General features: G+C 39.5%; 2 protein-coding genes across 4 annotated transcripts in view; one reads left to right on the top strand and one right to left on the bottom strand.

Annotated features, from left to right (window-relative positions):
• The window catches only part of QTMAN (queuosine-tRNA mannosyltransferase), a 294131-nt gene that overhangs the window by 247825 nt on the left and 30225 nt on the right, over nucleotides 1-16081 (top strand). The window lies entirely within an intron of this gene.
• ARHGAP15 (Rho GTPase activating protein 15) overlaps nucleotides 13233-16081 on the bottom strand; it is a 322285-nt gene continuing 319436 nt past the window's right edge. For both annotated transcript variants that reach the window (XM_086898275.1, XM_023931396.2), the window contains one exon: nucleotides 13233-14518. In XM_086898275.1, coding sequence (XP_086754401.1) covers nucleotides 14335-14518 — 184 coding nt within the window. In that variant the 3' untranslated portion in view covers nucleotides 13233-14334. The remainder of the gene's footprint in view (nucleotides 14519-16081) is intronic.

Raw genomic sequence — 16081 nt, 5'->3', positions numbered from 1 at the left:
TCCCTTCCAAACCAAACCATGCAAATATGGTTTTCCAACCCAAGCTATGATTCTATGAGGTAACTGCCCTCTTCTGTGGAGGACAGAGCATAGCAGAAGCTGACGGCAGAAGAGGAGCCCAAAATTTCTTGCAGTTGCCTCCCATAAAATGATGCTGGGGTCACGAAGCCTCTGATTTCTCTGGTGGATAAGTCCTGTCTGTTTAGCTGCATAATAGGAAGGGGTCCTGGAATGCTGAGGGATCGCTGTGAAAGGTGTGTAATGGCACTCCTGTTTCTTTGTTTAAACTTAGTCATGGTCTAGTCAAGGCATATTCTTTGAATAAGAGGAAATTTGGTACAGAAAGCCAAGAGCTGCTCATAACTTGGTCTGAAAAATATAGAATATTCAGGTGTTGCAAATGTTGTAGTTATAATTTAAATCTGGTTTTAAACAGGTGCATATAGTCCTTCAAGTTCTTTAGTCACAAGGTGTAGATAACCAAGCAGGTTTAGAAATACATAATTTATATGGGAAGTCTGCACATATCCAGTTGTATTCAGTTATCATCTTTACACTTCTGAAAATTAACAATGATTTTTTTTGGAAGAAGAGGTGGTTGGGGATTTTCCCCTCTGCTTTTTTCCTGTCCTTTTTTTCCCCCCCATTTTACTTTGGCTGGTGGAAATATAACTTGAAATAACCATCAAATAATACTGTCAGAACAATCAATTTGGCTCTTACAGACATAATTTGAAAAAAAACCCTTTTATTTTTCAGAGTAGATTGTGAACAGTGCAGGCATGCTTGGTACCTCCTTCTACAGATGCCCATGAGCTTTAAAAGAAGCATTTAGGTCTTGAGCTTATTTAAAGATTCCTAATTTTTTACTTGTCTTTTAGACTTTATTTAGCTATGCAAGATATCACCATATTCAGTATTTTTTATAATAAACATGTCTAGTCAAAGAAAGCATTAATGAAGCAATTCCCCAAATAAAACAGCCCATCATATCTGAGTTGCAGCAGAGAGAAAAGTGTGGTCTTTGTAGTTTAATCAAGATCACAAGACTTGTTTTGAGCGTCTGTCATCTTTAATTTTACGGCACTTCATTTCAGAGTGGGACTGCCAGGGTCACATGCAATTAAAACACAGGCAAGATTTGTCTTGTGAAATCTTAACATAAAAAGTAATGTGTTACTCTATTTTAACTTTTCTACTGAACTCTGTGAACTCACTAATTACTTTTCCCCCTCTTGTCACCTTTTTGATATGACATGTATTTTATAAAGGAGATAGAAGTTTGGGATTTTTTTTCTATCACGCATATGATTGAGGATAACAAAATTAAACCGGAGAAAAAAGGAAATGTATTTTTCAGAAATACATTTTTAGAAATATCTGAGCATTACTGCTTCAATTACAAAGGGACTGGAGGATCAAATTCAAGGAAATAACTATTAATCTGCTTAACTAGGGCAGGTAGAATCGTAATAGCAGACCAGGGATTTTAGCAAGGCCAATCGCACAGACTAGAGTTTATTCCCTTGAGTGGGGTGACAGGGGAAGGGTAAAGGGACTTTAATGTGGTGGGCCATGAGAAGCACGAAAAGCTGGTATCTGTGCAGCTTCTTTATAGCTTTAGCCCAGTTGTTGCATCGTAGTGATCAGTAAATTGCATGGACCCTTATTAACCTTATTGATAAGGAGCTTAGGGAAGTCCCATTCAGTCCAGAATATATTCCTCTTTTTGTTCTCCTGTCTGTCTCGGTTTGCAATCCCGGTCTCTTTGTACAGAAATCCTTTATGTTGCACCTCAAAATTCTGTGCAAGTACTCTGCTCATTTAACTTGGAGCAAGGGAGCTGTAGAGCAGAAAGGGTTGGAGTATGCATGGGGCCACAGGCCTATTTAAATATAGCTGGGACACCTGGAGAATGTTCGAAAAATTTCTTTTAAAGAATCTTTTATATTGTTCTTCTTTCAGTGCAGCTGGGGTCTGTGGGGATCAGGGGATTATTTTTGATACCTGTCTAAAAGAGTTATGTCTACACTGATTTCCATCCCTTGCTACTAATTAACCTTATTGTATACAGGAAACAGTCTATTTAATACCTGCATTCTTTCTGTAATGCCAAGTAAAATGAAATCTAGTGTGAAATCTAGTTAGCATTTGCCTTTTTGAAGTCATTTTTGAGTTTCCAGTCCGGGTGACTGTGACCTCGAAACTGAAAGCTATAAAAATGGTCCCAATTTCTGCTCAATGGGAGTTTCTTGAAGATTCCCTGTTCACCTGGACTTGCACGTGTAGTAAATTGCCCATCTTGGTGCTTAACAGTGTTTTCCCAGGAACCATCTATTTTTTTGGGTCACTCACAGCCCTGCAAAGCACATATGTTCCTCCCAAGCAAAAGAGTCTCCTCCTTCCTGCTGGAAAGATCACACTTCGACTGTTTCAGTGTACAGAGACTTATAAAAAATTTAAATAGCAATGGTAAAACCAGATCCATTAAGGAGTACAAGGAATGATGATTTAAAAATGTCACCAACAAAGGCATGGAATGGTGAGGGGTGGCGAGAGGAACTTAAAATGGAGGGAAAAAATTGTGCTATATTTTAAAAGAGCTTTAAATCCTGCTGAACAGCACTGGAATTGATTCTGTCTGCTCCAACACGCAGATAGAGGTGTTGTAACTGTACAGAATGAGTTTTGAAAAGAATATTCACTAACGTGGATTATTTTTCATGCATTTGATGAGGAAATGTTCCCCTGGATGTTGAAAGGTTGAGCCAAGCCCTGTGGTCCTCTGTGCTTTCTCTGCAGGACTCACTCCCAGTGCATCCCTGATGACCCAAAGACAGAGCAGGATTTTTACAGGAGATTGGTTCAATTCCTTGAAGAGGACTCGGGTCAGGTGGCTGGGTCACCCTCTTGGGGACAGGCCAGCTGCATGAGCTTGGCAGTCTTTAACAACAAAATCCTGAAGAAAGGGACATAATTTAATACTACGTTTTCTTCATTTAATACCAAATGATGATATCAAGAACAAAGCCAGTCAAAGCAAAGGGCAAGAAGGAAAATAAAATAAAATTTTAATACTGACTGTGCATCAGTACTGACAGCATAGATACTAAACAAAGGTTGGAAGTGCTGGTTTGATTTATTTGTAAGTATTAAAGCTCAGTGGAAGCACCAGAGGAATAGGACATTGGTATCATTAGTTATGATCTATTTGGAAAGAGGAAGAAGCATTGTTTTCATTCCTGCTGGGGCTTGTCAGGCAGCTTGGCTGTTGGAAATTGGGCTTGATGGCAGAAATATAGGCTTATGGGCTTGAAGTACTGAGTGTTTGTGGGTGTCCATCCCTATGGCTAAGTGGCCACAGTGGGGATCCAAGATTTGGTTTCAGGAGCCTGAAAGGTGCCCCTGGATCCCCCTGTAAAACTACTCCTCGAGGAACGGGAGAGAATTTTTCTCATTTGCTGTTTTCCTTCCATTTCCTGTATTTTATACTTATTTTGGTCAATAAAGCAATGTTCATTTGCGCTTTACACCACTCTCCAGAAAACACATTTCTTTGTGCAGCCTTTCCAAAAACAACAGAAATAATCTGACTTAAGTAGAAAAGATTTTTTTTTTTTTCTTCTGCCTTTCCTACTAAGCTCCTCTGCAAAACAGCTAGAAATTTTCATTTTCAAAACATTAGTACAGCAAATTGCCATCTTTCTGTGCACGGCATTCTCTATGTACTCATCATCTGAATGATTCCAGATCACTCTCTGGCAGCGTGAATCACAGCATGCCCTCATGCCTGCCTCTTTTTCAATTATATCTAAGAGGAAGACTGCTGGAGACCCATTTTTTCATCTTGCACGGGACCCCAAAAGTGCCAGATCTCATTTCAATATAATATTATGACAGTATGATAAAATGGATGTTAACAGGACACTGACTAATATGGTCCGTAGAGAAATGATAGAACAATACAATATTGGGCAGATTGTATTACTAATGTACATTATATGGACATAAAATTGTCTTAATAAACAGGGTTCTAAGGTTTAATCCTTACATCCTCTGATCCTGCTTAGTTTTCTAAGACATTTTGCAGCACTGCTGAAATTTTTTGCATTCTTAAATGAAATATATATTTTTATTTTAGCACAGAGCTGCCTATATAACTCCCAATTTACTAATGAAACTTGGCATTCAAATGACTCATCAGCACGTACTGCAAGGCATAAAAATAGATTAATGTGGCATACGTTTCTTTACCCATAAAAACGCACCTTCATATAATCTCGGCGCTGTCTTATTCAACAGAAAGTATGTCATTTCCTTCCCCTAGCAGGTCGAGTTAAAAATGAGCTAAATGTGTGAGAAAGCCATTACTGCACTAATGAAAAGCTCGATACCGTTTGAATTTTTCATCATGGGATATTTGTTCTGGAGCACACAGCACTAATATTTACTGTCACCGGTACAGTATGCACGGTAATTAAGTTACAGTCATCAACGGGGTGGATGTTAAGCAAAGATGTTTCTGTGTGAGCTCGGATCTCTTTCACATGCATTCTGCAGAATCATAGGATCACAGAATGGTTTGGGGTGGAAAGGATCTTGAAGTTTGTCTTGTTCCACCCCCTTTCCATGGGCAGGGACACCTCCCACTATCCCAGGCTGCTCCAATCCATATCCAGCCTGGCCTTGGACACTTCCAGGGATCCAGGGGCAGCCACAGCTTCTCTGGGCACCCTGTGCCAGGGCCTGACCACCCTCCCAGGGAAGAATTCTTTCCCAATATCTAACCTAACATGAGACAACACTTGAAGTATTTGCAGGTTTGGTTGAATAAGAGGAGAGAAAATGAGTTAAAAAGGATTTTGACATCTGGTCCATGCTCTGTGTCAGTCTCTCCATGTGCTCCTCAGACCAGAAGGATGGTAAAAGCCACCTCAGGACCTTACTGGCTAAACAGTGACTGTGAAAGGGAAATCAGTACCATAGTGACTGGTTTGTTTTTTTTTTCCTAGAAGATGGCCCAAGGTTGAAAAATGATGCACTTACCAAAATCATTATCCTCATTCAGATCGTGGACACTGATGTCACCTGCATCATCTGCGGTGGCAGGATGGTGCTGAGGGGTCTCTTTGTTCACGGGGTGTCTGGCTACCCCCCTTTCTCTCTCATCTCTTATTAATTCCAGAAATCATTGTAGGAACAGATGGGATTCTGGCTATGGTAACAACATAGCATGAGCTTCAAGAGCAGGAATAGCTTTTTCATCAAGCTCCAGTCTAAGGTTTTCAGGATACTTCTTCCCATAAGTACAGTCTCTTTGGAGGGTATCAGAATATTTTCAATACTCCAAATTTCCCAAGTGATCCAGCTTTTTCCTGCCAAACTGTCTATCCATTTTGACAGAGTCCTCCCATGCTCCTTTACCTCCCACCACCTGGTGACACCTGCCACATCTGGGCTTGTTTTGTCACAGTCTGGCTGCAGGTTCCTGGAGATAATTGTGAGAAACATCTGCTACTGTCCATGTTGTACCTCTGATTTCAGAGAAATGCAAGGTGTAGCTTTGAATAAGTAAATCAGAGTTGCATTCAGAGCTGTCCAAACTCCAGGAACCTCTGGCATGTTTGTGTTCAGATGAACTTTTGACAAATCCCACAACTTCCTCACCATTAGGTGGGCACAGAAAGTCCTGAACTTGACTGAGAGGTGTCTGTCCCCTGCACTTCTGGAGTCAGCCAGTCCAAAGGGAGCAGTTTCCAACAGCACAACGATTTGCCTCCCCACCACATTATGCTTGGCAAGTGGCCTGAGACAGATGTACACTTGCTTCTTAATTAGACAGCTTTTTCCTTTCTATCCAGTGAGTTTTCCTGGTTTCTTTCACTGGAGAGTGTCCATAGGAAAGGCAAGAAGCACAGCTTGTGACCCCTGCAGCCTTGCAAAGTGCATTTGAATAAGGCAGAAAAAGGCATCCAAGTTGGTATACAAGTGACAGATTCCTTCTGCACTTGGGCATGTTTGGGGGTCAAATGTTCCAATTCTTCTATGAATGAATCCCCAGCCATACAGGTAAGAAAAGAATTAAAAAGGTTTTGGCCTTCACAGGGTAAAATCTAATCTGTGTAGAAACTGTTTGGGATATAAAGCAATTAAAACCTTATGTGAGTAAATAGAAACTTCTTCATACTGGAAAGGTTTTTTAGTGCCAGAGAAGAGCCTGTAGACCCTTTGGCCATGGATCTCAAGGTTCACCTCGCATCACTACTTCCTCCAAAGCAATATTCTCATAACAAACACCTACTGATGATCTTAGGGATAAATGGCATTACTTCTGAGGTGGAGCACTCCTCTTTCTCAGCCTCTAAGAACATCACAGATTTCTGTAGCAACATCTATTTCCATAATATTTTCAGGTAGGCTATCCAAAAAACAAAATGTAACTGTTGTTCTATAATAGGCCAGGTTGCGTACGTTGGCAGAAAATGGAAGAGGAAGATTACTCGAGGTGCTCTTTCCCTTCACAGAATAGAATCATAGGATGGTTTGGGTTAGAATGGATCTTAAGGATCATATTGTTCCAACACTCCATGCCTTAATTCATCCCATGTCTCTCTTTCCCCCTGCCATATTTGCCTAGCTTTATGAAAGCCATTTGGGATGAGAAACTGTTTTACTGAGGGCCTATACTGTAGGAACAGCATTTACAAAGAGGTCTCAATTATCTGAAACACAGGCTCTGTGTGAGGGAAAAATATATCACAATAAAGAGAGTAAATAAAGAGGGTAAAATGCCTCTGGAGGATGACCATTCCCTGGACCTAATCATCTGATGTGGGCCAAACCTGAGGGTCTGGACACAGTCATGTTGAAGGTACATTGAGGAGACTCATTTGACTAATTTGTCTCTTTTATCCATTCCTGACGCATCTACTTGACAAAACGAGGCTGACTAAAATCAGGAAAAATATTAATTTGCTGTATCAGAGTTGTTCTGTTTCTTCCAGAATGTGAAAAAAGTGATCCCTGTCCTCTGTCTCCTTTCTTACACCGTGTCCAGCAGTCTCAGACATGGAGTAACATCTTTTTCAGCTTTTGCTGAGTCTGCCAAAGCCACTTAAAAGACCCACCTTTTCAACCTGTTAGCTGGAGCTGATGTACTCCATGATAAACTCTGGGGAACCTGGAGGGCTTTTTCCCCATGCCATCAGTGCTCTGATATAAGAAACACACCCAGGAAAGGAGAACACAGACCCAGAAAATGCACCAGGTCTCAATTCATCCTCTTGTGTTTCAGGGAGGGTGTTGAATTGTCCAGTCAAGGAAATGTTTTGATTTTCAAAACCATTCCCTTTTTTTTTTTTTTTTTTAAATCCCCCCCCCTCCCTTGTTTTGGGAAATGAGAAAAATATATAAAAGCAAGTTATTAATAAAACATCTATTATGCCCATGGGACAGAGGTCCTTCCGTATTGTTCAGATGGCATGTTTATTGTTGACATCTCTCTTTTCTCTGAGTATGCACAGAACCCTGAAATCCTTTTACATTTTTAATAAGATTATTTCTTTTTTTCAATCTAGTGCAAGAAAACCGCATCTGCAATATGCATAATACTCTCAAAAACTGCAGCATCAGAGGGAAAGCACTGCCAATGTTTTTGGCTATGTGCACTTCAAAGAAACACAACGTGAAAAAGAATAGTACTAGAGGTCTCAGGAAGGTGCTTGTATTTTGCATCTTAGGGTGTGTTTGTTTAAGGTAGTTGCCTTATTTTTCAGTTCTCACATTTGAGGTAAAGCACATCATAAACACAAGAGGGAATTTGATTTGTTTTCCGACCAACAGCGCTCCATAAATCTGGAATAACCGGTGTTATTGTGTTGCTTTGTCTGAACTCGGTGTCCTATGGAGCAAGGTGATCACCAGCTCTAGGTTCCTGCAGCACTGGGTGGTCTGGGGGTGGTGGAATCTGTGATCCTGTGAAAATGTGGGTTTCCAGCTGAAAAACAAGAGCCTGCAGAGCATCACCCATGTGCATCACCATCAGTGTGTGGGGATGCAGCCTCACACCGCAGCTGTGCTGAGGGAGCTGATTGTGCAGGATCCGGCCTCGCAGAAGATTCCAAGTCCACGTCCCTGAGCTGGTGTTTTAAATTTGCAACAAAGGGCAGGAGCAGTCACTGCTCGTGTCCTGTGGGTAAAGGACTGCCCAGGAACCAAGATAAGAGTGGTTCAGGCAGGTACCAGAAAGCCAGGGTTTTGTGGCTGAAGCTGCTGATGGAAATTTGGAGAGCTGCAAGGTGAAGTAGCCACAAGGGAGAAAACAGCAGTACTGGCACATTCTCTGTATAGACAAAAATAGCATTTAATTCCTCAAATTCCCTTGTGAACCTGGTCCAGGCAATAAGGACAGTTCAGTTCTTCAGTGCAGAGCAGAAATCAGATACAAACAAGCAGCTTGATTCTTTTAAGGGCTGTAAGGAGTTCAATAATGAAAATATTAAGGAACCTTCCCCCTTGGATGCTTAAGAGCTTTGTTCTAAGAGGCAGAATAGATACACAGAGCATCCAGTGAAAGACACAGCAAGTTATAAGAGGTGTGGCAGATCTTCCATTTGAGGGAAGGTTAAATTGATTAAGAGACAAATGAGAGGTGATGTGTTAGTGGTATATAGGAGAGTGAATTGCCAGGAGAGGTCAGTCAGATGATCCTATTTAGCCTTTCCCATAAATCAAGAGCAAGCAGAGTGCTATACAATGGTACTAAAAGCTAATGAATTTAAAAGTGATACAAGTAAAATATTTTCTTACATGGTGCATAATTAACCTGGGAAATTCATCAGATACCATTAAGACAAAGAGCCAAGCAGGATTAAAAATGGATAATAAGTGACAGAAACTACATAAAGATAGAAATGTATACAGGGTGTTCAGCCATTTATTTAAAACCATTTACTGCCTGGGGCTGAAAAGAAACATCCCCTGTGGGAAAGCTTGACATAACACTGGACTTTTTCTACTTTTCTTACTGCAATGGGCAGACTGGAGCCTGAGCAATGGACTGGTCAAACCACTTTCAGTATGGTCACTTTAATTTTCCAGAGCAGAGGCCACACCACCACCTACCCAAAATTGCAACCTAAAAATTATCTAAAAGCTTCTGAGCTGCTTCTTTGAAAGCTTCTGAGCTTTGAGACAATATAGAAATCACTGGTGGAGAGGTGGTTGTTCCCTTTGTCCACCAGAAATGTGGCCAAAAAAACTTATGGATAAGAGCTGAGCACAGAAACTCCATTTTTACAGAGTGGGTAACTAATTAGCACTCCATCTGAACTTGCAGTGTTTTATGGTCCCTCTTAAACCTGTTAGACAAAGATTCCTACTGAATGTGTAAGGGGTCACCTCAGGTATTTTGGAGGTGTGGGCAGCCTGCTTTGCTGGGAGATAGTGGATTCCAGCACCTCTGAAGTATTTCTGAGGGTTTAAGGGCAACTTATAGAAAGTCAGAAAACTTTACCATGGCCAAGAGTTTGGAATACAAATTTCTTTCTGTTCTGTTCCCTCTGAGGTTACCCTGCCCTTGGGGGTTGCAGGGTTGGGTGCCTGCAAAACCCCAAATACCTGATTATTACAGGTGAATTCAGGGTGTAGAACATGAAATGTCTGTGAGGGTGATGAGGTCCTGGCACAGTTTGCCCAGAGTGTCCGTAGACTCCACATTCCTGGAAGTGCCCAAGGCCAGGTTGGATGGGGCATGGAACAACCTCAGATATTGGATGGTGTCCCTGTCCATGGCAGGGGGGTGGAATGAAATGATTTTTAAGAACTTTTGCAACTCAAACCATTCCATGATTTAAAAAAAACCCCAAAAAATAAAAATAAAAAAGGTCTGCATAAAAATAAAGTGAGCACTAAAATGGAAAGGTCTCTTTTCACACTTGTCTCTGTCTCAGTTTCCTGTACATTTATGTTCATCCCCAACTGTCATGTCCTGAGTCTTAAATTCATTTTTATTTTAAACACCAATGCATGTTTTGTGTGAAAAATGGTAGTGAGGGCTCTATCTAGCTAGATAGATGTTCTCTATCCAGCATGAAACACATCTTTGCAACAAGACTAAGTAAAAATGGACATTAATTCTCACAGTATTTCAGGTATGTTTGGAAGTATGGGGTTGTGGAGTGTAACAATAACCTGCAGTGATAGCAGAGGACATTTTTTTCTGTGATCAACCGTGGTGAATTGGCACAAGGATGAGATTGTGGCTTTAGCATCCTGAAGCATTCCTTGAAGAGAAGGGTTTGGGTACAGCTTGACCTGCAGAGGCCACTTGTTTGCCCCTTGATCTCAAGGGAAAGGTTGTTTTTAACCCAAAGTGGGTGCTAGGAAAGGCTCCTGTGTTCTGGAAAACACTTGCCTTGGGCTCTGTTTTTGCATCCTACAAGCCCCAGGACTTGTGATTGAGCCCCATGCCCCTGATTATGCTCAGCTTCCCTGTGTTCCATGTTTCCTTTCTGAAGCAGGAACGCCGTGCAGGGGAACCTGCTGTGCCGTGATAACACGTGCGTTCCCCGAGGCTCTTCTGCCAGCCTCTTCTGAGAATTAGCCATGTAAAACCTGTACACACTGCCTGATTACACTGGTGATTGTGGGCCCAACTTCCTTCCCAGCTTTCTTCCCAACTCTACCCAAGCTCTGTATCCTACGTGGAAATTGATTAGCTGAACTTCTTGAGTGCCTTGGGCTGAATGGCAGCCTGAGGCTCTGTTGCAGCATGGGGTGCTTGCAAAAAAAGGCTGAGTGTTACCTGCACTCCTCTGGCAGAGAATTAAATAACTGTTAAAATGTATGCTGCTTGCAAAATAGATATATCTCTATGTATGGAAATAAAAATAGGAATAAATATTTGTTAGGGGAGTTTATGCCTCCTCTTTCAGCTGTAGCTCAGCAAGTCAATGTGTCATAATTTGTTCAGAAATCCTGCTTTGCAGTGGAATTTCTTGAGTTAAAAACTGAAAATATTTCTCTCTGAAGCTTACAATTCAATATGTTGATGTTTTATCTTTATTTTAATGATAAAAAATTGTAGCTGGAAATGCCCTTTTTTGGTTCCATTAGAGGTTTATTTCTGATATCTCCTTACTGAATCAATCCCAGATTTGTGCTCATGCTTCTTAAATAAGTTTGAGTAGAAGATGCTCTTCACATAAAGAAGATGCAGATAAACAGTGATCCTTGGACATATTTGTCTCTGCTGCATCCTCAGCCTTCATTTTTTCTGATCATTTACCATTAATAGCTCCTTGCTCAAAATATCTGTGGCCCTTCTCAAACTGATGCTGGCTCCTTTTTCCAGAAAAAGAAAGGTCTTCTGCAAGTCTAATTTTGACTTGCTAAAATTTTAGCAGAGTTTGAGCAAAACTCCTACCAAGTGATAGTGAATATTCTAATAAGTAACAATTAGAAGAGCAATGTGGTGGTGATATGAGCTCGGTGAATTGCAAAACTTGGGCACTTTTTAGAAATGTTCATGTCCAGAAATGTTTATGGAGTGTCAGAGTCCTGAGCTGTGGCCTTGGTTAATAAAGAGGAAACTGCCTGAGCAAGAGGAAAAAGAAACTCTGCTGCAGATAAGGTTTGAGAATTTTTTTTATTGATTTTTATTGATTTTTATTTTTATTTTTTTAATTTATTTTTAAATGTATATTTATTTTTATTTTTATAAAATATATTTATAATTAAAATTACATTTAAAGACTGCATTAATAATTATATTAATATACAGCTATATATAGCTAATTATATTAATACAGTATTATTATATTAAATTATAATTTATAAAATATAATAATATAATAATAAAAATTAAAAAAATATTTTATTTTATTTTTTTCCCTCTTCTTCACTTTTAACCTCCTTTATCCTTCTGCTTGCTGCTGATGGCAGGGGCTGAAGGGTTGGCTCTTTGACTAATGGTTGAGTCAGTAATTTTTCCCATTAAATTAATGTATGTATTAAGAGGGACAGGAAGAATTGGTCTCTTGGGGAAGGAAGCAGCTTGGTAGCAAGGCATGGCCATTCCTTTGTGTTGTCGGGATGAGAAAGGAAAGGCATCTGCTGCAGGCCCTGGATTTATACACTCCTCTGCTGAGAGCCACTTGTGTCCCCCCAGATTGTCTGCCCACGGCCAGGCTGCAATTTAACAGAGCATTTAGCAGAGAAGTCAGCACTTTTGTAGTGTTCATGTAAGGAACCCTTCAAACCCAAAGAAAGGATCGTGTGTCCAAAAGTTTCCTGGATTTTTTTTTTTCCCCTTTAAAGCAGTTGATCTTAAGAGAGATACGGTGCATTTCATAAGCCTTGTCTTATAAAAACAGGACTAGAGGAGTCTCCATGCTCTGGAGAAAGAAGATTAATTAATTAATTAAGAATCTTTTCTTCTGAGTGCAACAGGCTCCAAGTAACAAGTGAACTTTTCATTTCCAGTAATAGCAGAAATTACTTCAATAGCATGATTGTGAGCACCCGTGGGGCCATAATGTGAATGGTCTTTATTAAGGAATAGACTGAACTTCTGACTATCTTTCTTCCAGTCATTTCCACAGGCTATAAACAGTGCCTGGTTTGTTGCTATTAAAGGAGTCTATAGATGATGATGCTGAAAAGCATCACTGTTTAAGTATTCATGGCTTGACATTAAGATGAAAAATATTTTCTTGAACATAAAGTGAATTTGGGTTCTCCAGTATATTATAGTTTTGTTCAGAAGTTACTGAGGTGGATGTTTGTGATACGAGGGAGATTTTGTTTGGTTTTGTGTTTTTTATTTTAATTACTGGCCACTACCCCTCTGTTTTGCTGGATTTTTTAAATGTGTGAGAAGTCAGAAAAAATATCACAGGGTCAGTTTTTTAGTACCTGATGAAAGAGCCTGGTCTTAGCTAACCATCAGGCCTCATTACATATTTGTTCCCATAAATGACTGCTCCAAGGAGTGACCTTTCCTGAATACCATGGAATTTTGCTCAACAATGCTGAGTAAAAACTGAAGCAGCCCATGATCTGCAGAGGTGATATTGAAGACATATCTCTCATGCACAGCAGACCTATGCATTAATCCTATGTTTTGGGGTCTTTAATTGCTTTAAATATTTGCTTCTGGATCTGTGTTTCACACATCTTATTTACATGGTTTATTTTTCATTTTATGAACAAATCGATAACCAGACAGACTCTTTACCACACTGGATTAGTTTTATTTATTCTCTTTGAACTTGATTAAAAAGCTGTCAAACATAAGTCTACATTTTATCAGCAGAATACTTTTACAAAACAGGGTAGGAGATGTGTATAGCTGGAAACATACATTTCAAAATGAAACAATATTTGATATATTCTAGACAGTTACCCTTTTGTTTATCCATGACAACTGAAACTAACCATCAAATGCATAAATTGATTCAAGTCTAGCCAAGTAATCCTAAGGGCATATGAAAAGGCTTTTTTTTAAAGTTCTTTCTAGATGAATTTAATGTAGTTCACCAATAAAGCATCCTCAGGAGCACAATACAAATGCTACAGAACATGAGATAGCTGGGGAAAGCGGGCAGATGTACAGTGTGATGAAGAATCAAAATGGATGTTACATTAAAATGAGCAGTCATGCAATGTCTTCATTTCATGTACTGCGTTTAAGTAAAAATGCCAAAGTTCCAATTCCATTTTTAATTTCTTTTAGGCACTGTTATGCAAATAGTGACATTCTCATTTTGTTTGTGTTTGTTTATTTTATTTGTTTAAAAGCATTAAATGCAATTTTTTTTTTTTCCAGCTCTTGGGGTAGACAAATTGATTATCCATCATGTCTTTAATTTTCAATGTATATCAAAGAGAAAGGTAAATTATCCTCAGATTAGCTATGAATGATCTCGTATCGCTGCTTTAATTAATTGCTTTTAATATACATACTTTAATCCGTTTTCCACAAACCTCCCCAATTATTATCTGTCTTTCTGTGCCATTGCATATGTTGGTAAACAGCATTTTCTATGGTCTAGGGCCATATGCTGTATGCTCAGCTTGCAGAAAAAGTGACACTTGGAGTGCTAGCATAATGAAACTCTCAAAGGGTTAATGCAGAATACATATAGGCAAATGTTGACAATATTTTTTATTCCAATGTTTGAAAATTAGACACAAAATCATCATTAAGTTTGCACAAAATGAGGCATCTGTCACTTGAAAGAAAAAGAAATATTTCAGAAATATGTTTACAGAAATGTAAAAATATTAGACATCAAGACAGATGTGAACGTTTTCAATAACAGGCCCTGTCTGTCAGTCTTCCTCCGAGCCGAAGATCTTGCTGTACTCGCTCAGCATAAGTTCAACTATCTGATTTTGGTACAGCATGTGGACTGCCATGTTCCCTGTCTCCTTTTCAGGTCTAAGGAGTGTTGGTCCAAACACAATTCCTAAGCTTTGTGTTGACATAAGATTCACGGATTCCTTGGCTGCTATCCTGTTGACAAAAGGAAAGAACTGGTTAAAAAAGAAGGGTGTCAGAGGAGTCACTGTTGCTCTTGAAGCACATAGAGGCACTTTTTAACTGCTTCTCCTGATAGGGGTGTTTCTTTGACTAACTTATCAAAAAGAAAGAAAACAGGGAGGCAAGATAAATTTCTGCCAGTGTTACAAACAAGGAGAGGAGGGCTTTTGTAGTGCCAGGGAGAAGATTCCCTGCTTCCCTTAACATGGTCTCTAGCACTGAAAGAGTTGTGAAAACCAAAAAAAAACCCCTTAATACAGAGCTCATATGAAACACATTCCTTCTGCTAATTTAAATCCAGTAAAGTGAGTATGGTCTGAAATGGATTGTGAAATTTATGTAACTAAAGACTTTTGCATGCCTTATCCTGACACAAAGTTTCTTGAAAGACACAGAGACCACATACCTTAATGAGACGACTTAGAAAATAATGGTAAGGATTATAACCTTTGATATCTTTATTACCCACAAAATTACAAGAGAAGGACTATTATTATTAGAAGTTGATCTTGTGTCTGTATTAAGACTTAATATTCCTGTGGAAAGGGCATTAAGGATGGAGAAGTCTGGTCTAAGAACAGTACAGGTTTAATGGATTGAGTTTAGGTAGGAAGTTTGGCATAAATCTTTGCGGTGGTGAGTACAGACTAAGTAGAAATCCATTTCCCTCAACTCTCCAGAATATATTATGTATCCTAGGGTTGGAAAGACTAGTAAATGAAGACACATATTTTATAAATAAATTGCACAGCTCCACCAAGGAATGCAAACTAAATGCAGCTTTATTATGTAAATGTTTGAATTGATGGATGCCTCCTTAACCTGCTAGCTTTAACTTAAGTATTCCAAGTGGATTGTTGAAGCCAAGTTCTCCTTTTCCCCCTCCTCTGCCATTGTCACTCATTTACCTTTTTAAAACCCAGACAGCCATTTTAAAAGCCATCACAGCTGTCTCTGTTTTCCCATACCTGTTGCTGAACTTACAGCCAGCCACACTATAAGGGAAAGAAACTTTGCGAGACCTGATGGCTCCAGGCACTTAAAAAAGAATGTTTCTTTCATTTTAGTGGGTGGGTCACACAGCAAAAAGCATCTCTTGTGGATTTGTGCCAATCTTGTCGTTTACCACATTGCTGGAGCATCAACACTCATGGATTTTTTTCCCATATATAAATAGGAAGAATTACTTCGTTCTGCCTCGTGCTAGTAACCGTGGTGTCCATTGCACAAAACGCTCTCCATATGGCACTAATCAGATTGGCTTAACTATTAGTTTCTTAAAATATAGCATCTTCATTAATTTTTTAAAAAATTAATTATCTTTCCTCTGTGGCAATATTAATATATCATCTCTTCTCTTAGGAGTTCATAAAGTCTCAAAAGTTAGAAGTTTTGTTGCCGAGCGACTGCGTGGGCTTCTGATGGATGTCACACATCTTTACCACAATTAAAAATGTTACAGAGGTGACGAGATTGTTTTGCTTAATGCCACTTATGCAGAGGCAGCTACAGCAAGCTTGGGGACCTCTCCAGGAG

This window comes from Cyanistes caeruleus, chromosome 7 (genome assembly GCF_971803275.1).
Source record: "Cyanistes caeruleus chromosome 7, bCyaCae1.hap1.1, whole genome shotgun sequence".
Classification (NCBI taxonomy): domain Eukaryota; kingdom Metazoa; phylum Chordata; class Aves; order Passeriformes; family Paridae; genus Cyanistes; species Cyanistes caeruleus.
The sequence above is the reverse complement of the archived record's forward strand: the minus strand, read 5'-3'. Positions and strand labels throughout refer to the sequence as shown.